This window comes from Vavraia culicis, assembly GCF_000192795.1.
Source record: "Vavraia culicis subsp. floridensis unplaced genomic scaffold supercont1.12, whole genome shotgun sequence".
NCBI classification, from domain to species: Eukaryota; Fungi; Microsporidia; family Pleistophoridae; genus Vavraia; species Vavraia culicis.
The window spans coordinates 1-23,085 of record NW_007360615.1 but is presented as its reverse complement, the minus strand read 5'-3'; the positions used below and the strand labels follow the sequence as shown (position 1 = coordinate 23,085).

At 39.7% G+C, this 23,085-nt stretch overlaps 14 protein-coding genes and 1 non-coding gene across 15 annotated transcripts; 7 read left to right on the top strand and 8 right to left on the bottom strand.

Moving 5' to 3' along the window:
* Positions 1–292: 292 nt before the first annotated feature.
* On the bottom strand, positions 293–1,385 carry VCUG_00898 (uncharacterized protein). Its single transcript, XM_008075729.1, has one exon. The coding sequence runs from the start codon at positions 1,376–1,378 to the stop codon at positions 371–373; it is 1,008 nt and encodes a 335-aa protein (XP_008073920.1). The 5' UTR covers positions 1,379–1,385; the 3' UTR covers positions 293–370.
* Positions 1,386–2,469: 1,084 nt separating this feature from the next.
* On the bottom strand, positions 2,470–3,291 carry VCUG_00897 (uncharacterized protein; the record flags this gene model as incomplete). Its single annotated transcript, XM_008075728.1, has 1 exon — positions 2,470–3,291. The coding sequence occupies one exon, from the start codon at positions 3,289–3,291 to the stop codon at positions 2,533–2,535; it is 759 nt and encodes a 252-aa protein (XP_008073919.1). The 3' UTR covers positions 2,470–2,532.
* Positions 3,292–4,103: 812 nt separating this feature from the next.
* VCUG_02802 lies at positions 4,104–4,221 on the bottom strand. Its single transcript has one exon. It is a non-coding gene; the product is annotated as a tRNA-Ile (tRNA).
* Positions 4,222–4,593: 372 nt separating this feature from the next.
* Positions 4,594–4,887, top strand: VCUG_00896 (uncharacterized protein; the record flags this gene model as incomplete). The annotated part of the gene is made up of 1 exon (XM_008075727.1): positions 4,594–4,887. One exon carries the CDS (start codon positions 4,594–4,596, stop codon positions 4,885–4,887), a length of 294 nt encoding a protein of 97 aa, XP_008073918.1.
* Positions 4,888–5,029: 142 nt separating this feature from the next.
* VCUG_00895 (uncharacterized protein) lies at positions 5,030–5,995 on the top strand (the record flags this gene model as incomplete). Its single annotated transcript, XM_008075726.1, has 1 exon — positions 5,030–5,995. One exon carries the CDS (start codon positions 5,030–5,032, stop codon positions 5,993–5,995), a length of 966 nt encoding a protein of 321 aa, XP_008073917.1.
* A 1,845-nt stretch (positions 5,996–7,840) lies between these two features.
* VCUG_00894 (uncharacterized protein) lies at positions 7,841–9,246 on the bottom strand (the record flags this gene model as incomplete). Its single annotated transcript, XM_008075725.1, has 1 exon — positions 7,841–9,246. The coding sequence occupies one exon, from the start codon at positions 9,244–9,246 to the stop codon at positions 7,972–7,974; it is 1,275 nt and encodes a 424-aa protein (XP_008073916.1). The 3' UTR covers positions 7,841–7,971.
* A 798-nt stretch (positions 9,247–10,044) lies between these two features.
* On the top strand, positions 10,045–10,978 carry VCUG_00893 (uncharacterized protein; the record flags this gene model as incomplete). Its single annotated transcript, XM_008075724.1, has 1 exon — positions 10,045–10,978. One exon carries the CDS (start codon positions 10,045–10,047, stop codon positions 10,909–10,911), a length of 867 nt encoding a protein of 288 aa, XP_008073915.1. The 3' UTR covers positions 10,912–10,978.
* Positions 10,979–11,624: 646 nt separating this feature from the next.
* On the top strand, positions 11,625–12,527 carry VCUG_00892 (uncharacterized protein; the record flags this gene model as incomplete). The annotated part of the gene is made up of 1 exon (XM_008075723.1): positions 11,625–12,527. One exon carries the CDS (start codon positions 11,625–11,627, stop codon positions 12,525–12,527), a length of 903 nt encoding a protein of 300 aa, XP_008073914.1.
* On the bottom strand, positions 12,510–15,376 carry VCUG_00890 (uncharacterized protein). Its single transcript, XM_008075721.1, has one exon. The coding sequence runs from the start codon at positions 15,326–15,328 to the stop codon at positions 13,241–13,243; it is 2,088 nt and encodes a 695-aa protein (XP_008073912.1). The 5' UTR covers positions 15,329–15,376; the 3' UTR covers positions 12,510–13,240.
* VCUG_00891 (uncharacterized protein) lies at positions 12,747–12,986 on the top strand (the record flags this gene model as incomplete). The annotated part of the gene is made up of 1 exon (XM_008075722.1): positions 12,747–12,986. The coding sequence occupies one exon, from the start codon at positions 12,747–12,749 to the stop codon at positions 12,984–12,986; it is 240 nt and encodes a 79-aa protein (XP_008073913.1).
* Positions 15,377–15,792: 416 nt separating the features above from the next.
* On the top strand, positions 15,793–16,933 carry VCUG_00889 (uncharacterized protein; the record flags this gene model as incomplete). Its single annotated transcript, XM_008075720.1, has 1 exon — positions 15,793–16,933. The coding sequence occupies one exon, from the start codon at positions 15,793–15,795 to the stop codon at positions 16,912–16,914; it is 1,122 nt and encodes a 373-aa protein (XP_008073911.1). The 3' UTR covers positions 16,915–16,933.
* Positions 16,934–17,954: 1,021 nt separating this feature from the next.
* VCUG_00888 (cytidylate kinase) lies at positions 17,955–18,692 on the bottom strand. Its single transcript, XM_008075719.1, has one exon. It carries the CDS (start codon positions 18,670–18,672, stop codon positions 17,986–17,988), a length of 687 nt encoding a protein of 228 aa, XP_008073910.1. The 5' UTR covers positions 18,673–18,692; the 3' UTR covers positions 17,955–17,985.
* A 1,321-nt stretch (positions 18,693–20,013) lies between these two features.
* On the top strand, positions 20,014–20,599 carry VCUG_00887 (uncharacterized protein; the record flags this gene model as incomplete). The annotated part of the gene is made up of 1 exon (XM_008075718.1): positions 20,014–20,599. One exon carries the CDS (start codon positions 20,014–20,016, stop codon positions 20,572–20,574), a length of 561 nt encoding a protein of 186 aa, XP_008073909.1. The 3' UTR covers positions 20,575–20,599.
* Positions 20,600–20,968: 369 nt separating this feature from the next.
* Positions 20,969–21,985, bottom strand: VCUG_00886 (uncharacterized protein; the record flags this gene model as incomplete). Its single annotated transcript, XM_008075717.1, has 1 exon — positions 20,969–21,985. The coding sequence occupies one exon, from the start codon at positions 21,983–21,985 to the stop codon at positions 20,969–20,971; it is 1,017 nt and encodes a 338-aa protein (XP_008073908.1).
* A 1-nt stretch (position 21,986) lies between these two features.
* On the bottom strand, positions 21,987–22,334 carry VCUG_00885 (uncharacterized protein; the record flags this gene model as incomplete). Its single annotated transcript, XM_008075716.1, has 1 exon — positions 21,987–22,334. The coding sequence occupies one exon, from the start codon at positions 22,332–22,334 to the stop codon at positions 21,987–21,989; it is 348 nt and encodes a 115-aa protein (XP_008073907.1).
* Between the last annotated feature and the right edge of the window lie 751 nt (positions 22,335–23,085).

Genomic DNA, 23,085 nt, shown 5'->3' with positions numbered 1-23,085 from the left:
CGTTTGGTGTCTAATTTAGATTATTCGAACGTAAGAACAGCGATTTAACGTATTTTACAGTATTGTTGGTGCATGTTTGCCATCCTATCTGTTAAAAGATAGCCGTTTGGAAATAACGGACAACTCCGCTTGAGCTCTGCAGCATTTACAGGCACTTGTCTTTGTGGCCGCTCCACGCACGGTTGTCACCAGCTGCAATCACCCATCAAAAATCATATAAATAAAAAGTAAGCGATGACTTCCATCATCAAAGCAACAGGAAGAGCTGGGTGTTGCGCAACACACCATTTGATTGCCCACAATTTTTACAATAGCTTTATCAAACGAAGACCAATGCACCGCCGACTACAATAAATTACAACTGCACCAATTAAATCCAGCCGTTTTTCTTAAAAAAACTATGCAGTATTCCTACCCGGCTGTCATTGCCTTTCACTATCCTACCAAGTGTCTTGCTATTAACACTCTTCGTTCTGATTTGCTCCAGAATTGCATAACGTTTCAGCCTCATGTACGAGTCATACGTAATTTTGAGTTTTTGGCACAGGCTCTTCTCTGAGGACATTAAAACATTCATGCGCAATCGCTCGACCTCAAAGAAATCATGTTTAATCCTCTTATTTATTCCTTTGTAATCCAAAAGATATTTTTCGATGGCGAGCCCTGTGAGAAGAAGGTTAAAGTCTTTTTTGGAGATGAACTGTGCTAATGGTGCAATTTTATAATATATGCTGCTATCAACAGCCTCCTTGTTCGCTTTTATTTCCTGCACCTGTGTCAGTCCTTTTTCTAGTATTATCATCCGCTTGTACTTCCGGAGAGCAAGCAGATTTTTGTACGCATCCAGAAGGAAATTCTTTATAACCTCGTTTTCTCCTACGTCCAGCGATTTGAGGTTGATTTCGTAGTCATACTCGTCTTCAAAATCAAAATCACTTCTCTTTGGTGCGTATACGCTCACATAGTGGTAGTTAGGATTTGAAAGATCTGATATTATCACATCGTTGTCGTACTCCTTGTTAATATTTATTCCGAACACCTTGTAAAAATGGTTTTCAATCTCTTGTGAGCTCTTGGTCTTCAGGTTAAGCGCAATTTCTGTCCAATTTCCAAGCCCATGCTGTATCAGCATCTCAAAAAATATGAGCTCCTCAAGAGCAGTCCAATTGCTCTCTATGAGGGTATAATTCAGCGGTTCGATCGCGTAGTATCTGTGCGTGATGGAGTGTTTTTTAGCAGTTTTCTGGTTGAAATAGCACATTACACACATATCAATATCGCACTCGCATTTTATGCGCGTATAATTTGTTATCTCCTGGAAGCAGCAGTCGCACAGTATGATGATCTTACGGCTACTCTCAAAATTAGTTACTGTCATCTCCGATAGTATAATACTAATTTTTATGGAGGGTTGTTTTATTTTTCTAGATTAAGAAGAGAGGAAGATTTGACAAATTATAAAGAAGTTATTAGGCTATGACAGAGCTAAAAATTTTTTATTCGTGCTCTCAGGCAAAATTATCCTTGACAAAGTTAAAAAAATTTTGCAGGTTCATTCTAACAGAGCACCATTGTGCGCACCGATTGGTTGAAAACAGCCAATCGATCGGAAAATAATCGCATTTTATCGGGTTAATAGGCTTTAATCTTGATATGAACATGGTATCTATCAGCTAAGGCACCGCTCTTCAGCTAAGCAACACCAGGAGAATAGCTTTCCACCATTTTGAGCCCTTTAGATCTGTTGCAGCTCGGATAAATTACCTTCATATGAGCTGAGTACCTACATTGCGATTGAACCAGCAAAATGTTCCACATTAGTGTATTACGTAAGACATTCAGCACTTTAATACGTCATGGTAAGATTTGAGGAACGCACACTTATGATCTCTATTCCAAGCCTTCTTCTGTAAAATCGTTCATTTTTAAACAGTTTAAATACATCTTGAGCTCTGCTGACTGATTGGGTGTAATCACCGCTACTATTATGGTTTGTATGATTCCTCTGCTTTGCACTTGCCGCGCAAAAATTGGTTACAATCATAAATGGTATCGAAAAGTATGTGTGCCTATGCATCCCGCTAAATATGCTGTGCAACCAAATGAACAAACAAACTTATCCCTTGAACGTGTCTAAAGGTACTGAAACAGGCTTTGGTACTTTAACAAACGCATTCTTCCAAAGATATTGCCATCCGCGAATTGGTCTCGAGGCTGCAGCGGAATGTCCTTTTATTATACAAACAAGAGCAAAAATTGCACGGCATGGTATAAGGCAGCGCTACGAATAAATCTGTGATATGGAACATGTAATACGACCTGTTGGCGAAAACGAGTAGCAATCTCCAATTACAGACATTGTGTTACTCGTTGTGAGATATTCGTGGCAAACATGTGGACAGAGATTAAAAATGTTGTATAAATCGCTTATCGCACAGAATGAAATAAATAGCGTGCTCTAAAGAACAATTTGACGAATAAATTTAGTTACTAGCAACTGTCGTTTGTCAGAGTACCTGTACAACGTATCCTCTATAACACGTTGTTTTTGCTAGCGGTATTTATAAAAGCTCTCAATTCCCACTCGGGATCACCTTCAAACTCAAGCGAACCTTTCATAACTTTGTATAATTTCATATCAAACCGTATAGTGTCCTCTTCAGGATTATGTTCCAAGAAGTAGTGTCGGAATCTGATAATGTCATCTTTGTTATGAAATACAACGACACGCTTACCTTTTTCGACACTCGGAAACATATAGCTCAAATTTTGTTTCAGCTTGAGCCCAATGTCCGTGCCGAAATTCTCCAAAATCAGCAGCGCCTTTGTACTAAAAGGCTTAGTTCGTGAAAGGAGCCTTACATTGTGCAGAGAGAAATAGAATGTCGGTCCGTACGGAAAATATGTTAGAATTAGCGAATTAGCCTGCCCATGTGACTCGCCAACCATAACCAAAACATCAAAATTTTGTTCGGCTAGTTCCTTGATCGTCATACTACCGCGTGTTACAGAAGAGGCGTTCAAAATTAGTGAAAGGTGTTTGGCAAACTGTTTCAGTCTGCTTGACGGGTCTCTTGATGTGGTCACATACACATTCAATGGTTTTGAGACTCTTTGTTGGCCTGTCTCGTATATAATTTCATCCATCAGCTCCCGGGCCTCGGATCGGAGATGAAACGGTACCGGTTTGTTGTTAAGATACGAGTCCTTTATTATCGCCTTCTTTCTTTCCAGTTCTTTCTCCTCTGATTCCTTCCGTTTCAAATATTCACGAAATTCTTTTCTGCCCATTAAAACTATGGGTTTCGCTACTCGATTGTTAATGGCCTGTTTAATGGAGCACCACGAACAAAGCAAGAACTATGTGTAAAAGTGTGTCATTGATAAGATTATTACGAATAAGCATGCATTCGCTGCTTCACAATCGTGCGTAGTGCAGTGCTAAATCCAGAAAAAAGCAGCGTTAAGATGTCCTGTCCAATGTTTAGCTGAATCATGAACAATCACACCAAAAATAAAATATTTGAACAGAACGTGAAGGACCATCCAGCATTTTTTATCGGAAGTAGTTATTTCCATCTCACATAGGGCATATAAACAAGCAACAGCATTTTTGTGGAGAGTTTGATACGTTCAGGCGATGAATTACGGTTTGTCAGAGATTTGCCCAACTTATAATCAAATGAAACCGAGAACAAGTTAAAATCTAACTACCACTTTATCGGCACCACAGAAAAGATCAGAATGTTGTATCGATAAGATTATGTGTCTAATAAATATTATCAAGTTCACAAGGCTATCTCACGATGTGTAAAAGCCTTCATTAATCTATCCTCAGTTGGAGGTAGTAACAATTTTATTACACTACCATCTGTTAACGGGTGTCATATGACAAGGCTATTAAAAGGCGCAGATGAACACCAGACAAATCTTCGTATGGGCTGTTGTCGTTCTGTGAATGATTCTACCAGTAAGGATTGGTCAACGCAACACCCAATCATAACCAATTTTAATTGGCAGAAACGGTAACAAACCCGGCCGGGCAATGCGATTTCCCTGTCTATTGCGGTTCAGTTTCTGCAAAAACCGAAAATCAAAAAGGATGCTCCCTGTGGGGGTTGAACCCACGACCCTGGCGTAACTCAGCTTTGAAGCCTACTTTGAGGTAGTTGGTCCACAACTTATAAGCACCATGCTCTAAACCAACTGAGCTAAGGGAGCTTGCACAGATCAGAAATAACATCATTTATTGCAATACAAAACACAAGTAAACATTCGTAGATTACATTGTTGATTCCTTGTGTGGTAGTGAACATATTAGACACGGAAGAAACATCTTTTTCTGAGTGAAATATATGAATATGCCACATTAGTACGTGCCGTGCAATCTGCACATGTCCAGAATGTTTCTCTTGCTGCTTACCTACGACCATATCCGTACTGAGATGCACGAGCTAAACCATATCCAATTCGTAAATAGATAATGCGATCTTTATCAGCACTTGTTCACTTGAGCAATGCATATATCTACAAAACACGGAATGTTGTCCCTGTCTGTGCCTCAAGTTTATAACTCAGCAAAAATACCAGCCCATGGTTCAGAAAAGAGCAAATGCATCCGAGCCACACATAAAGATTAGAATACTAAAAGCATTAGGGCACGTAACTCCCATAGGGATCCATAAACATCTTCTTATGCTTAAAATACTACGGAACATGAAGAAACCGAACATTATAACACCAGAAAACATTTGGGACTTTATAAACGATTCATTCCATGCCTACAAATACGACAAAGAGGATTATAAAAGGTTTATCAAGCAGGGAAGAGGATATGAACATACGTATAACACTGTAATAGCACCTGCCCTGCAAAGATCAATTTAGTGCTGAGATTCAGTCTCATTCGAATAAACGTCTAATTTAGTGCTTTTATTGGGCAATATTCGATTGTGTTGGGCTGAATTGCATGCATCAATCATCTCCCTGCTCTGATAATGTTTCAAACATCGCTCGAAGTTTAAAACCAATGCAACTCATAACTAACAACACAATACACACTGCAATGCTAAGAAAATCCACAACTAGACGGTTAAACCTCTTATCGCACGCCATTGGAATATACCTTACCTTTCTCGGATCTAACCTGCTGCAAGAACGGATAATATCACCAGACAAACCAGATTCGTTCAATAATTACACATTTCTGGCCTTCATACAGTACTTAACGTCGTCCCTGTTTGCATTTTTCCTGCTTATTGCCATGAAAATGCCTATCGAAGAGAAAAGGGGCAGTTCGCTCTACTCGTACTTTGGAATTGCGCTCGGAAGATTTTTGTCCAACCAACTTGGTCTGTGGTCTTTAAACTTTGTGAGCTATCCCACGCTCATTATCGCCCGCTCGAACAAGCTCCTCCCGGTCGTTGTCACCAACTACTTCTTTTTCAACCTGAGAACAAGGCTCAAGAGGCTCATCAAGATTTTCTTCATGACCCTTGGACTCTTCATGTTCATGTACTTCGAAAGCAAGAGACGAACGAACAATGAAAACACGCTCATTGGAACAATTTTGTTGGTATCAAGCCTGGTCGTTGAGGGCCTTACGAGCTCTATGCAAGAATTTACGTTCAAGAAGAGAAAGCCACACTTTCTCCGCATGATGTTCTTTTGCAGCATAATTTCGCTGATTTTATCTGCTCTGCTCATATTCCCACCATTTTCTGACCAACTGACCAGCTCCCTGGCGATTTTCCTCAGAAACCCACACTCGTTTTTTCTGATAATCCTTACGTCGTTTTTGAACGCCTGCGGACATTGCGTGGTCTTTTCAATGATAAAAGAGCATGGTGCACTGAGCTTGATCATCGTTACATCGACACGCAAAATGCTGAGTGTGGTCTTTTCGGTGCTTGTTTATGGACATAACATAAACATTCTGCAATGGACAGGAATACTCATGGTATTCGTTCCTATGCTGATAGGAGATGGTAGGTAGCCCTAATATATCACAAATAAAGACTATTGGTATGCTCTAGTACATGGTAGCTGATGCGTTGGTTTATGAAACACGTAGTTTGATGCGTCAGTCTGTTTCTCTAATACGCCGTTCTATCTCCGATAAATGGCGAACTGTCTTAAACACTATGGACGCACCATTTGTTCATGTGCTGTAAACATATCTAGTGCCGTATTTTTGTGCTAATATCAGTAAATTTATCTGCTACATCGGTATTACCGCATCGCCACGCCACCTCACAAGTGCGTATAACTCAGCCTTGTGCCTCCTTCGCAGTCATTGCAGGTTTGGCGATGCTTCAGTGTAAAAACGGGCCATGCTGTCGTGAACATCTGATACAAATAATTAGCAGATAGCTTCGTTCATAGCGTAGATACCTTACCAACAGAATTTCTTCTGCAGGTCCAAAATACACTTAGAACACTTTTTTACGCTATCTAATAATTTATACGATGAGATACGACATCCTCCATGTTAACTTCTATTCGTCAGCGTCTTTATCAGATCCACCGCGATGACTCATTGATTAATCTGGAAGAAAGATAATTGATGTATGTGGTTTATTTAAGGAACCTAGAATGCCTGGACATGCGAAAAAGCCTGCTAAAAATCATTTTTAAGATACTCATATTTACATTGATGCTGTGAGGTGGTGATGAGCGTTATACCACGGTCCATTTAGATGCATGCTGAGCGTTGATGTTTATGGCGGTCATTTGCACTTGAGCTGCTGTATTAAGCCTGTCATTGTGGTATAATTAAAACAGAAGTAGAAACATTCGTTGTTGATCAGTTTGTTTAACGTAGAAGTGTAAGAAGCATCCGTTAGACACTTTGCCGGGAATAGCATTGGATATGTTATGGTATTATGTAATAGCACATTTACGTGTTCTATCACTCCTGTTCATAGCATTCACGATTAATCCACGGTAGAATAAATTTGTAACACTTATTCCGGGAACGAACGGCATTATCTGACCAGAGAAAGCACAACAATTGGTAAGAATACGTTATATTTTTCGTTACCGGTGTTCTTGTCGGTGTAGTGCTAATTTTAACTTGTTCCTTTCACGAGCTGCATTGTGGAAAAAGCACTTTACGCCAGCAATTCCACAAAATTGTTCAGAAAAGCCCCAACAAACATTAACAACACGAGAAAGCGCTACTAAATCACAGTTATATTGCTAAAATAGGGCATTTTTTTCTTTGTTGACATCAGAGTAGATATGTGAAGATGGCGTGTAAATGAATAAGCATGCTTTTAGTGAACAAATTGGCACCAAGAGATTGTAACTCTCTTATTTGTTATTATTTATATGATATACACCTCATTTAATGTTAACACATAAAGATAGTAAGTCTAACATTTTTATACTGTGCCAGCCTATGAGGAACTCTGATCACAAGTAAAACTCATTTTATAAAATTTATCTTGACAATAAGACAAGTGTGTGACTGGACATTTGGCATCATTTTGTGTTCTGGCCCTATCGGCTCACACAAATTCATCCGTTGAATTGGCCTTGTTAAAATTGGAAACATCCCGTGATTAAAAAGCACAAAACATCTCATTATTAGAACAATGCGTTCGTTAAGTTATCAATACCATACAATACACCAGAGGACCAACGGTTAATTCCAATATTTACCGCAATTGTTGCTGTGATCAACAATTGAACCATTTATTAGCTTGCAAGGCCTTGGTTAGGTGCGTAAAGTATGAAAATTCGCTAAAGTTATTAAAAATATGGATGGTAAGACCTGCACCGCAGCAGAAGAGCACTCAAGTGTTATAACCAATTATACGGGAATAATAACCATATTTGGGAATACTGGTAAAATTTTAAATATTTATATGCTGTAACAGCCCATATTATGGAATAACTTAAAACCTACCAAGCATCAAAATACGACAATGGTAGATGTGCACGCTCATATTCACTACAAAAGCGCTCCTACTTTATATTGCTCTTGATGAAATTCTTGACATCGTTGTGGTATTCCAACTTGACAACGAGCAATCTTCTAAACTCATCATAATCAACCAGAGCGCCTTTCTCCTTGCAATATTTATACGTAATTTCGTATTCTCCATAGGTCATAAAATGCGAATAGATCACCGCATCCATACATTTCATCCGGTCCCGCTTCCTTTCCCATATTAATATTTGTTCAAGAACAACAACAGGTAGTTCAGATCTGCTTTTTTCATTCAAATAATCAACAATTTGTTGGCCCGTTATTCCTTTCACGAACGCAGCGTTAACACTCTCCTCCGTTATGTGTGCTACCACCAAGTTTGGGAGCTCTCGTATGATCTGGCAAAAGAGCTTGATAATGCTCAGCTCGTGTGAAGACGTAGTGTAAGCATACAATTTGTAGTTTGTTTCAACAACGAGAAACGAATCCTGGGTGGAAGCGGACGAAAAAAGGAGAAAATACTCTTCTGTAGGTTTTACCATGTCATTGCTGTGTTGTATTATGCCAAGATAAGAGAGATATTTTAAAAAACGAAAAAGAATGTCGCCCTCTTCCCCACCACCTACACTACCAGTGTTGTTGCTATGTTCACAGACATCACAGAAAATCTTCGCTTCGTTAACTTTGAGCCAGCGGTATCGCTCGTACATCCCCATTTCGAACACAATCATGATCAACCAGTCCACATAGCTTTTTCCAAGCATCAATATCCCATTCAGAATCAGAAACCACATCTGTTCCTTCCTATTTTTCAATAAAAACTCAAAACCGGAGTGCGTAATCTCCTTTTTCACGTTTATCAGTTTAGCATATTGCAGCACATCAAGAACAACTTCATTCACCCAGGCATTTCGGTCGTTGACAAGCATACGCAAAATGTTATCAAACGAGAGCGTATTCGCTGTATTAACACATTGCATCGCCTCAAAACAGTTTCTAACGCGAACTAGTTCCATACTAGAAACAAAACCGCATCTGAAATCGTCGTTAAGCAAAATGAATCCGTTATCCTTCTGTATCAGCTTCAAAAGGTACAGTATGCGCAGGTTTGATATTATTTCTTTGTTTTGCTTGTCATCGCTTGTGTTTAAATTCTTTATGTTGAGATTTGTGGTCAGGAGATTGAAGAGAAGCTCCTTTGTAGAATGGCCCAGTACTTTGAGTAGAGCTATTGAAAATAAAGGATTTTTCCGCAGCTGGGGGAGGTTTACTTTTTGCGAAAGGAACGAGATGATTTCTGGGACTGCCATAGATGGGTAAATAATATGGTTCAAAGAAATGGAGTGAGTTTTCCAAAAATACCAAGAATGTAGCGCAAATACGTTGATTAGTCGAGTGTTCACTGAAAATGATACCAAAACAGCGATCAAGTGTAATTTGCATAGTTATGCTGTCTCCAGGGAGGGTCTCTCAACCATGGTAATTATCACGGTAAGAATGCATCTAAGACATCGACCGTAAATAGGCTATAAATTGCACTCACAATAGCACCTGCTCGAACAGCGTGAATGCATTTGTGACTGCCAGTTCAGGATCTACTCATATAAAAGCGTCTTTTTGTATAGATAAGCCATTTTTATTGATACTATCAATGCCATACGCATCTATTCCGCGAAATGCACACTTAGTCTGTTGGAGCTATGATCAATATCTTTATTGGAGCGTTCTATGCCCTTCATGATGATAATCAGTATATTTTGGTTTGTTAATTAACGAGCATTTGTGGTGGCAGTTATTTACAACATAAGCAACTGGAAATACACAACAAAAGACAAACATTATCGAGTCTGGTTAAGAATACTGCCCTAACATAACATGACACTTGATTGAAACATACCGATGATACCTCATGCTCGCAAAACGGCGTGCTACTGCCAAAAATATAGTTTTGATCAAAGAAAACGACAGTATCTCGATATATTAACATTATATTTGTTAAAATACTTTTTATCCACGAGATATTAAGATCTTCTCTGGCTTAGCGCTGGTCCCGTGCTAATTAACAACAAATTTTGAACCGGATTTGTTAATTTTTTTTATTGACCCCTATGACACGATCTACATCTGACGAGGACAATGCAAATAGGTGCGAGAGACAAAACGAGAACATGGGAGCGATGCAAAAGAACAAAGTGATTGTGCATCCTCTGGTGCTTCTCTCAGTGGTGGATCATTATCATAGAGTGGATGGCGCGCGTGTGGTAGGCGTGATCCTGGGGTACAGGCAGAAAGTGAAAAATGGCGATGGCAATTCGGAATATCATACGGAAATTCACATAACAAACTCGTTTGCTGTTCCCTTTGACGAGGAATACAACAGTAACTGGTTCATTGATACATCCTATCTCGAGAACATGTTTGAACTGTTTTTTAAGGTAAATGCGAAAGAAACGATCCTGGGGTGGTATCATTCTGGACCAGACCTCTTTTCTAATGACCTGCAAATCACGCAGTCTTTTTCGCGCTATGCTGACGATCCATATCTTGTGATTGTTGATGTGAAGTCAACAACAAAGGGGATACCGGTGCGGGTCTATGAGTTGGAGAATGATAATTTTAGGCATGTTTTTGCGAATATTGAAGCTGAAGAAGCGGAAGAAGTGGGTGTTGAGCATCTTATCAGGGATATAAAAGATGATTCATACTCCCCGCACTTCGAATCTTACAAGGACATAAAAGACTCTCTGAATGTGTATTCAAGTAATCTGCAGGCGATAATAAATGAGCTTGATAATATCATAAACAACAATTCACCAATGAATGAGAGCCTGATATTTTCTTTCAAGGAATGTCTTAGCAGCGTTCTTAGTGTCAACAATTCCACGAAGATGAACGAAATGAGCAATTATGTAGGGTCGGTTGCGAAGTCTTTTATATTAGTCAATGATTTAGTAAGAAATAGAAAGGAGAAATAAATCTGTTCGGAAATGTAATCGTTCCCGCTACTAAGTTGAGATATTTTATTTAATATTGATATGAGGAGCAGTATTTTTATCAGTTTGTTATTTGTATATGGTGTTCCTTAAGTGCGTGTTACAATTTACTAATCGTACGATTTTGCTCATTTTTATTCTAGTTAGCACGTGGTGTGCGGTGCATGCCATTACCGTGTTTTATTCGCAGTTTTGATAGCGTTTGGACTGCAGCATAGACTAATTTTTATTTTGGTTGTCTACTATTACAGGCGTTTTGTTGGATGACTAAAAAAGAGCGGTTGACCTCCGGTATTACACAGATAGACCCGTTATAAACGATTTTTAGTGAATAAATTTAGTTAAATACCATGCTTGTTTCTCGCAAGGTCAGTTGTAGCCACCAAAGATACTTTTGTATTTTTATCCTGCAGAGCTGGCGAAAAAACTGAACTTGTCTTTACGAAAGGAAAGATGCACAAATGTAATACCTCTTGGTTAGGATGTACTTTCTTTTTGTAATGTTATCATTTGTTGCTTCCATCCTCGTTGTTCTATGATGCATCGCCCATAAAACCTGGTATGATATTGCTTGTAATTATTGTTGTTGTCCTTACGAATCACCTTTCAATATGCATCTATCCATATGACAGTTAATAAATGGGAAGATATCAGTTGAAAAATAATGACAGCGGGAAGTGAAGTCACGGCAAAACATGGAATGCTACCGGTTTTCAGAATTAACTTCCCTAAGTTTTCTATACTTATTTGTTCACTCAGAGTATAAAATGGTAAAAAAATATTTATTAATTAAAACTATAAATAGTGGTAAAATTTTGAGAACCATGTATTTTTATGAATATTTATTCTTTGGATCTTTCATTTATTCTATGAACAGTTCAGATACTAGCAGTGAGGTATCCAGATTGCATGGGAAAGAGGTGAATATCGAGTTGCATCGAACGGTATATGATGTAAATGAACAGTATTCGCCTGGTAACAAGCGTATATATTTGTTAATGACCGAGTTTGTTTCGTTTTGTGCCTATTTTCGTGCATACACAGACATAATATTCGCCTACTGGGACAAGAATTACGTATACGAGCACCTCAAGATATTAGCTGGATTAAACATAAAATGTGTCGAAAATATCTACAGAAACAGAGAGAAACAAAGAGCAAACATACTTAAACAAACGCATGCATTACGCATCGTATTACAAAACTGTACAAGAAGCACTATCAGTATAAGCGTTGGTCAGATCGAAGATACCATCAAGTATATACTTGAAATTCTTCAGCAAGATATTCATTTACTCGCCCGTATTGATCCGTTAAATCATTTTATGAAAATACACCGTGATTACTATGTTAATACTTCGATAGTTTCGAGTAGAAATCAGTTGGACTCGATACTTTCGCCTGAAGGCCTCAATTTATATATTTTTCGCTTGAATATCAATTCTCGATTATGGGATGATCTCTATGCAAACTTGAGTCTAATCAATAATTCGTTTAAAACCTGGGAAAAAATACTATCGCACGGAGTACAAATGGTACTGGAGTGGGCAGATAAAATGAAGAAAAAAGCTTTAGTTAGCAAATCAGATGAGTTTTGAAAGTAAAACGTATGTTGAAGTAATTTTAGAACAAGTTTTATAACGACAGATGCATTTTTGGTGCTGTGTACAAAATTTTATCACCTGATACAGTCTAAAATGAAGTATGCAGAGCTCTGTTCATTGCATAGCATCAAGGCTTGATGAAAATACATCTCGTGTCATGTTGACTGTCCGCACATCACATTTCTATTTTTTTACCATCACGCCCCTGCAAAAATGGATTTTTCATCGACATTCAGGATCCGGCACAAGGACCCGCATAACATCAAAAGGATTTTGGAAGTAGATAGAGACCATAGAGATGATTCGCAGACGACCTATAACGCAGAGGACGGTGCTGTGGTTGTGAATATATCGTGCTCAAGTTTCACCTCACTCAAAAAATCTACGTATGATTTATTTAAAAAGCTATCGCTGATAGAAGAAACTACTCAGGTGATTGAGAGACACAAATAAATTTAACTTTCACAACATGTGCGGTTTTCAAACGGGCTGCCGATTATTCATGTTCAGTGTTTATGATTACGATGCATTTGTTGACGGCATGTAACTGCGGTGCATATTCATTGACCAGAGCTTGATCGCTGCCGTTATCCAATGTAGTTCCTATGTAATATAGCTGCGTTGCAGGTAAATATGACCAAGCGAAAGCCAGCCTAGCACGTAAAATAATCGACAAGAACGACAACATCTTTACCAGGTATTACTTCTCAGCCAATTCTTGTCTCCATGTCCACCTTACTTATTTCTGATACAGAATCTTTTTCAATCCAAAAGTACTTGTTTCCTAGCAAACCGTTTTTCCTGTGCGTAATGATAACAATTTGCGTCTTCAGCCCCGCAAATATTCTTTCCAGGTTCCTGATTTTATTGTCATCCAAATTAGAATCGATCTCGTCAAGAAAAATGATGTCGTAGTTAAGAACTTCGTTAAGACTAAGCATCAGTGAGATAGTTAACATTTGCAGCTGTCCGCCTGACATCGAACCAATCGTACTCAGGAAATTGTCCGGTCTTGTTACATGTTTTTTTGTAGCTGAGCTGTCCTCAGAACCCTGGTTGTTATTCTGGTAGTCCTCTAAACATGTACTCGCTCCAGTGTTGATAAATTGACTGTACGTGTCATCTTTTCCCGGTGAACTGTTTCCATACCTGCTGTCTTTCTCTTCTTGCCCGTTTATCAAATCATAGTAATAAACAATTTTGTCACGGACATTTTTTAGATGTCTATGTATTCCGTCCTCGTTTTCTTTTTTCAAGTTTTCTGCCAGTTTTTCTATTCGTTTTCTGTGTTTAACCAATTCCTCATTTCTCTTGAATAACTTATCAATCCTAGCACCAACCTCCTCGTAATCGATTCGTTTGTTGATCATTATCGTTCTCAGCTCCTTGTTTATTTTACCCAGTTCCTCGTTTAGATTTATTTGGTGCAAATTCACCATGTCTTCCTCATGGAAGATGCCAAGTACTTCTTTTTGCTCGATTAGCCTGTTCAATACGAGCTTGAGCCGCTCCAGATTTAAATTTATATAACTACTGCTTATCTTAATCTTCTGTAGCTCCTCCTCCTTTTCCTTTATGATTTTTTTTATCAGTTCCTTTCTGTTAGTGTCCGACTCGCTGTCTTTTATATTCTTCAGTTCTTTTTCAATTTCTTTTAGTCTTGCTATGTTTTTTCTATACTCATTCTTTTCCGTAAAAAGACTGTAATATTCCTTGTTTTCATCATATCCCCCGGATACGGCACCGCTTTTATGTAATACCTCACCTTTTAGCGTAACCAATATTTGATTGCTAGTATTCGCCTCACCAAGATCTTTCACTAGATAAACATCCTTGAAAAGGTAATTCTTCAGCCTGGAGTACTCCTTTTTTGTCTTTATTAGATGTTTTAATGGAACCATAGACCTGCTTTCCTCTTCTCTATTATCCACTTCTTCGATCTTATCCATCACTATGAATGTTTGCCTGAATTTCAGGGACCTAATCCTTTCAAGAGCTTCGTCTTCATAGTCCACTACCTTGCATTTCAATCTGTTTCCGATCACAGCAACGACCGCATTTATCGCATTTTCATCGACCTCTATCAGGTCTATCACCCGTTTTTCGTTCCTGTACTTTTTAACGTTCTCCTTCAGCTTTGATTCCTCCCTCCACAAAACCTTTTTTCGCTCCAAATCGTTCATTAGACCATCTTTTTCTACTTCACTCTTCAGATTGACGATCTCCTTTTCCAGTCTGTCCTTTTTCATCAGCAGCATATCATTCTCGAAATTGTCTGCAACGGTTTCTTCCTGATTAATTTTGTCCTGAACCTCCATAATCTTCTCACATAGCTCTTTACTCTCTTTCACTTTTATATAGTTCTCTATCCTGTCACGTTCCTTCATAAGTTTTCTATGTGCAAGGAACTTCTGCAGATTATTTTTCACCTTGACACCCACTTTTCTCAACCTGTACATCAAGTCGTCATTCTCTATATTTAAGTTTGAAAGTACTTCCGCAATGATCGTGTTGATCTGATAGTAATTGAACTGTTCCCTAACCCTCTCTTCAATACCGTTTTCGTCCTGTATCTTTTCGTTTTGCCTGATGTAATATACCTTGGTAGCGTCTCCAATCTCCCCATCGAGCGACACATCTCCGATAATATCATTTTTTGTGTCCGTGCCCTTCACATAACCATCCAATGCTGTCAGCAAAACGCTCTTACCTGATCCGTTGTTGCCACATATTACATTTACATGCTTTGAAAATTCCATCACGCAGTTTTTATACTTCACGGTGCCGATGTGCATGCGAAGGGCAGGGGAGAATCTTTTTAAAAAAAAATATGATGTGACCAGCCGTTCACACAAATAGAATGCAAAACCAAGATATTGGACATAAGTTAACTGATTGCACATGAATCCTGAGACCAAATAAATATAACTGTGGTTAACCGTGCAATGAGATATGTAGCTGTGCCTGAACATTATTTTTGTGCCTGTAACACTAAAGGTTGTGCAAGTTCGAATTCCATGTCTTAAGTGATTTGTTGACAGTTCGTTAATTTTCGCCACCATCTCACTTCATTGACGTAGTAGAAACACACCTAATAAAACGTACTATCATCAAACTTTGTATTATTTGGCTAAGTTGCCTGTTAATGTGGAGACGTGATGTATTTAGTATTGGTAGGAAGGGCCATTTCCACAGCCTATCATTGGTATGATAGCAATACCGTAAAGCGGTATATTTTATTCGCTTTTCTTCTACCCCGATGAACGCCTCAAAAGAGAAGAAAACCAAAAAGAAAGATCTTTTCACCTCGGAGTTGTCGCCTACTGACACGAAAAGATATTTGCGGCAGCTTGTGTTAGATGAATGCACGCCAAAGAACCAGAAGAAGTTGTTCGCCACGCGTATTTTGGTGGTGGGGCTCGGCGGCTTGGGCATTCCCGTGTGCCTGTACCTGGTGGGAAGCGGAGTTAAACATATTGGCATTGCGGATGGCGACAAAATAGAGATGACAAACCTGCACAGGCAGGTGATTTACAACGAGGAAGACATCGGGAAAAGTAAGGTTTCGGTGATGAAAGACAAACTGCTGAAAATGAATACAGAGCTGACCGTGAAGACACATAACGAGTTTGTAATAAAGGATAACGTACAGATGGTGAATGAGTACGACATTATAGTGGACTGCAGCGACAATATAAGCACAAGATACCTGCTGAACGATAATACGAGGGATAAACAGTTTGTGTGCGCATCGGTTTTGAGATGGAACGGTGAGATATATCTGTTTAGTAAGAACGATGCGTGTTATAGGTGCCTGTATCCGATACCGAAGAGCAACCCGGAGAGTTGCAACGAATCCGGAATTGTGGGTGGCATCTGTGGGGTAATAGGATCGTTGTTGAGTGTGGAAATCATCAAAATGATATTTTTTGAGACAAGGAGCAAGCTGCTCATCTACGATGGAAAAGAAGGTGAGATAAAGAATGTAAAGTTGAGGGAAAAACAGAATACATGTCTGGCATGTAACAAAAAGGCCATATCCACCAATATAACACTGAACTATAAGCAGCTGGTCAGGGTAGACGAGAAATACAAAATTTCGTGGAACAAATACTTTGATAATACGAGCAAGTATGATTTGATCGATGTGCGTAAAGAAAAGATGTTCGTGTTGGCGCATGTAAAGGGATCGCGAAACATTCCAATCGATTCGTTCAACTTGGACAAGCTGACAAAGAAGATGCCTCTTGTTGTATGCGCTAAGGGAATCTCTGCTCAGGCGGTGGCAAGAACATTGTTAGACAACAATATTGACTGCCGAGTGGTTAAAGACGGGCTAGTTAGCTTCAAGCGAGATATTGATCCGGATTTTCCGCTATAAATAAACATTTTTCGGGTAAGCACTGAATTTTTTGTTCATATGGCGTGACCGCTGGCACAGTTCTGTACAAGGATCCGAATTCAGTTACATGGTGGATTATCGATGCTGATACTCCGGTATTAGCATTAAACAGTGGCCTTGGTTGCTTTTTCGAAGGCAACTGATTTGCAGGGGATGAATGTTGTCCAATACAGAAAGACTGTTAGTATTCATCGTGTAGATCAAGATCTCACAAAAAAGAAATTGAGCAATCGAATAGGGCGGTGGAAGAGTAAAACATGTCCTTAGACATCGAACACCTATCTAATTGTTTTGTTATCAAAATTTTCGCTCTACTACGACATTCCGAGCAGTGCAACTACTTATAAGATTACAAATAGAATCATCGGAGCTTTTCGTAGATATCTGCCATACCTCACATGTCTTCGATCAACATTTCTTTTATTTTTGCAGGAAGCACCAGATCTTCAGTTTGCAGTACACAGTTCTTTTGTCTCCTCCGGTAAATAACGGAGATATCAACGCGCTGTATCGATTGCCACAGAATGATAGAACAGTTCGGCAGTACACAAACATAAAAAATGCTGTGTTTTCAATACACAGTATGGCTGTGGTACCCTCATCGTACTTGACCAATACACTACCCGCGAAAAGATGTAAGGGCCATAAAAGCGATGGAGGAGTGAACCCCGCGCTGAATACAGGAGATAACCTAGCAGAACCTTGTGCTGCGCTCCAACTTTAGTAGCATCAACATTGAGGTAATAGCTTCACCATCGTACTAAAGGGCAAATTACAAATCGGTACAAGCAGAATCATTGCTCATGTGGGGTGCTAGTCCTTGCAAAGAAGCAGTCACTTCAGGTGATAAAACCAGTTACCGCGTACTTCCTTCAGGCGTATTGTATGCACATTCTGGGTCATCGCGGTTTATTTGGCCAAGAGCCGATTGGCTAGGATCTATGCAAGGATTTACAACCAGGTAAAATGCCAAAAGAATCAATAATGAGCTGAAACAGCACAGGATCATAAGCGTATAAGCAGAACAGTACTTTAGCACTTTTATTAAAGTCACAGATAGCCATCACATTCCTTCTTTTTGATCTCCATAACCTTGTCAATAATAATTTTGACCTGCTCGTCAAACGTTAAACAGTCGTTATTAATTTCAAAAGCGTCACTGGTCTTGACGAGAGGCGCGTGCTTCCTGTTGGTGTCCATAAAGTCCCTGTTTTTGATCTGTGCCAAGATGTCGTCGTAATCGCCGTCACTTTCCTTGAATCTTCTCATTGCACGGACCTCAGCGCTTGCTGTCAGATACACTTTAAGCTCAGCATTCGGCATGATATTACTACCGATATCCCGTCCATCCATAACAATTCCTTTGGTTTCGTGCCGAATAAGACGGTTCTGTATTTTGTGTACATGATCCCGCACTTCCTTGATTTGAGCAATGTAAGGCACAAAAGCATTTACGTCATCTGTGCGCAACTCGCAGGGTTTGCCCTTGTAGAGAAAAGCGTTTCTGTTATTCTCTATCTTGACGGTGCGCAAAAAGCCAAGCTGATCCCTGTTCAATCCCTTTCTAAAGTCCTCCTTGGTGCTCCCATATTCCTTAAGAAATACATACGTAATTGCGCGGTATATATCACCCGAGTTGATGTGTGTATAGCCAAAGAAATCAGCGACTCTTTTAGCTGTTGTGCTTTTGCCCACACCTGCGTGACCATCGATAGCTATCTCGAACACTTTTGCCATGCGGGGAACGAGGGAGGACGGCTTAATTTAATGGCACATTGGTACGAAAAAAATTATTTGAGTTCTGATTGGTCACAAAAATTTGATATGAAACACTGCGCCTCACAATTACGGAATAGGCCAAAAATTGGCGATGGAAACACCGCCAAACTTAATACTGTGCACCTCGACCACTGCGCCACAAAGGAACGACTTGTTCGACGTATCAGTAATATGAGCATGAATGAATCTGTGATGTACACATGCTAGTCGTTTGATTAGATCCTGTGTTTGGTCACTGCATATGCACCAATTTTCTACCCAAATTTGGTATAATAAGTGACTACGCATTACCAGAGAATGCGATTGTGAGTGTAGGATTTTTACCCATTGTTGTAGCATATTTATCCAAAATATGAGAACGGCAGGAAGATAACCTGGTTTGTTCCTCAACAATGGCTGATCGGAGGCTAGCCGTGAATATCTTGTCTACAGCGGTTAAAGGCTATATTAGTAACTATGCTTGTCTGTTTTGCGGTGTCGACACAAACGAGATAGTATTTGAGATCGTTTCTACTTGCTCTAGAAAACACGATCTAAAAAGTAAAGATGAAAGGTCTCACAGTATGCACGACATGGTATCGGAAGAGAACAGTGTTTACTCACTCTGTAACACTTTCGTGTGTTTCTGTCCAACAGAATTGTCAGCCTGTAGTGATCCACAGTAAAGGTTGACCAAGGCATAAGTCGTATTTGGATAGAAAACGATGTTCAGCATTTAACATTGATACAATTTTTAATGCTGAGACCGTTGAGTGATGCCAAACACCTCATCTTAATTAAAATATGTGATAGACGAGAAATAAATATGTGTCTAATGAAAACTACAACAGGATGGCTGACGAGAAATCTTATAGAGCGAGTGGTGCATGAGACAAAGTGAGATCCTCTACCTATCTCACGCCTGCTATGCACCACATTATGAGCTCAGGCTTATCATGCACAGTTCATTGAATTAAGTACTGTTCCATATCTACATCATTCCTAACCGACGGGACTTAACTAGGTAATCTAGAGAACTTAAGTACCTAGCCACAAGGGCTGCTGTGCAAAAATGCCACGCGAATTGTGGTAAATTTAGCCCTTTATCACACATACAGGTATTCACACCAAAAACATCATTCATCCTGTTTCTCGTGCATAAAGATTTACAGATTGGCATTAAACAAAAAGTACTTACAGTTCAATGCATGCACCTGCCCTCAAATCTTAGCCCTTCGTTACCAATCCAAAACAACCAAACTGTAAGGCCTTTCATACCTAATTAATTCTGCTTTTAATAATTTAACAAATTTGAACCCCATGCTAAAATTTTTCATCCTACTTAGAGCAGCGATTGCCTTTGTGTTTGAACTGAAACCCGAAGAGGAACGATCATTCGAGGAAAATATAAAGGGTGGCTTGGAATATCGGCTGGAGTACTCGGAAAAGGACGGAAAAGATGTGGCCTTGAACATTAGAGATGGCAAGGGAAGGGATGTTGGGGAATGGAACACTTCTTTTAGTGTAATACATACCAAGAGCGATGAAGACGGAGTGTTTACATTTATGTTCAAAAATGAACATAACAAGGCAGTGAATGTTAAGTTGACCGTTCCTGATCTAGACAACGAAATAACGGCCACCACGATTGCGAAGGACAGCAATGTCCGGTCTGTTGCTGAGCTGGAGAACAAACTCAAATCTATTATCCAACAAACATCGGAGTATATAGAAAGAATGAGCGTATACACGAAGAAGCTGGCCGTTTACAAATGGCGTATACGATGTTTTATGGTTCTAGAAATAATTTTTTCCATGTTCATGGTGTATTATTTGCACAAGGATACGGTTGGACTGTTCGAGAGGAGGAAAAGGGTCTAGTTAAAATTTGTTTATGAGCCGGTAACTCTGTAATTTCCTTATTGGTGTGTTGTTTCGCTCATTTCTCTGTCCCAGCTTGTTCTGGGACACTAGCAGTCGTGCTTGTCAGGGCTGGTTTATAACATGGAGGCAGACTTTTTGGTGGCGTTTAACAGTTTTTCGCGAGAAAAGGTTGGGAGCAGCCGGCACTAAGCGAGTGTCTTTGTATCACCGCAGAGGGCTTGGATGTCTTGCATCATACTGTCATACCTGAACACCCATCGAGAGAACAGAAGTGCGGTGATATTACACCATTACGAATTGTGGTACTGACTCGGTTACAAGCTAAAATAATAAACAGGTTGGCATGTGGAATGCCCTAAACATACGGCATGTAGTTCGAAAACTTTTTACTTCATCGCACATACATTCCAAGATGAAGTACGCTTTTGCAAAGCTGGTCTCCGTCCAAAATGCGCAGTCCCAGCAGTGCATACATTGTATGGAAACAGTCGCTGACATTACCCGGTCGATCTGCATAGCCCCCGTCATCCGACCAGCAATTATGAATATACTCCCTTAGCTTGTCGCAGTCGATATACTTGGTGCCGTTTAGGATGTCCAAGCTGCAAAGTGTCCAGAACGAATAGCATACATCTTCTTTCTTGTAAGGCCGCCCATTCAGCCCGCCCGATGCCTCCTGGCGATTTATAAGAAAGAACGTGATTTGTACTTTGTCTACTCTATGCAGAGCGTTAAGTAGCTTCAAGGAGACCAAACATGCATATATCTGACCACAATGCGACTCAGCACCTGGAATACAGCCAAAACCGCCGTCCATATTGTAACACTTCAGCAGGTAGAGTATTGTCTTATCCTTTTCGAATCCTTTTCTCTCCAACAGCTTGAAAAAATCCTCACTCATGTCATATTTGGTTACGAGTCCAGAGCATTTGTTGAACACACCGATGTTTTTCCGCCTGCACACATCCAGCAGAGTTAAAGAAATCAAGGCTGCGCATACAAAACGGTTGTCTTCTTCAATGAATCCATCAGTACATTTCTCGGCATAGAAAATGCCGTTTCTGCAACAGCTAAGCACATAGTCAATTGTCCGCTCATCGTAAAAATCTTGGTCTAGCATTGTTGCAACCTGGCAAGCCAACATGGTGTTGAACACAGTTGAGGGATATCCCTTAGCTGAGCCGTACCCACCATCGTCATTTTTGCACTGTCTCAAAAAGTTGATGGTGTCTGAGGCTATTTGCTTGTCAGCAAAGTCTAAAACGTTAAAGACGGTTGTCACCCAGTAATGCATTGATAGATGCAAGTAGCTGCACGAATGATACTGGTATCCTCTGTTTAGCCGTTGTACGTTCACAAATTCGATAATCTTTTCGTCATTATGCATCAGGGACTCAAAAATTTGCATTTTAAACCCACTCCTTGTGGCAGGTGGTGAAACGGCTCATAACCGCAACTGGTGTTAACAGGGGTGAGAAGTTAACAAAGAGCGTTTTAATGAATGCTAGGTAAGGTTTTGCTGTGCAGTGTCGCAAAAAGTTGAGCGCAACCAACATATTGCAGCCAGAAGGTACCTTCAAAACGCATTGTGCATGTGCATGTGAAGTTGCTCGAGTGCAACATAGACAGAAAAACGAACATTTAACAACTGCTACACAGAATATCGGCAGAAAATATCGAAAGCGTACAAGAAACATCGACCTCACGAAAATACGGGTGCTCGGACAAACAGCACGCACCTGATGTTTGCAAATCATAGAGACATGTCTTCATCCATTGTATATCATTTTATACATCTTGAGCAACTCTAAACGTGTATATAGACCGGTTGATATGCTAGCATTGTGAATAGAGATCAGTCAGTCACCCCAGGATTTGAGAATTGTTGCCAACTAAATCTAGGAAAACAGCACAGTGCATGCTTAGTTGGTAAGAAGGCCAAGCAATGTCTAGAAAGGTAAAAAATTAAAAGACATATCGCATATATATTTGTGTTTAATATGTTACGGTGACTTGAACGAGCGGAAAACGAAACGCATTCATTAAAAATAAACATACACTTATCATCTAGTATCCATGAGCAAGAAGCATTCTCAGACAAATAATTTACCGCAACGAGAAAAATAATGTAAATAAATTGGCTCTTAAGAGTCTGTGCCGGTAAAAGTAGTACAATACAAGAAAACTAAGGTTATGCTCTTTTTTCGTCCCAAGCAGTGCACCGACCTATCAACCTGACAGCGTGCAAAAAGGCATGGTGATAAGAGTGGTTGGGGAAGCAGCAGGTTAATGCATGTGGACAAGCACGAAGAAGATGTTTTGTGATGAATGTGGGCATGTTTGTGACAATGGTTGGTCTTGTGATCAAGGTATCGAAGAAAGAAGAAAAGCAGAAAACACGCTGTATGCAGCAAAGAATCAGTGATGTGGTGGCATACATGCCCTAAGAGAACGCGGCGAAGAGGAATAAGGCAAACATAAAATATGCCCTAAAAGGTAAATGCAAAG

Coding starts and splice junctions, on each gene's coding strand:
- VCUG_00898 (XM_008075729.1), bottom strand. CDS start 1,378: ATGACAGTAACTAATTTTGAGAGTAGCCGTAAGATCATCATACTGTGC.
- VCUG_00890 (XM_008075721.1), bottom strand. CDS start 15,328: ATGCACATCGGCACCGTGAAGTATAAAAACTGCGTGATGGAATTTTCA.
- VCUG_00888 (XM_008075719.1), bottom strand. CDS start 18,672: ATGGCAAAAGTGTTCGAGATAGCTATCGATGGTCACGCAGGTGTGGGC.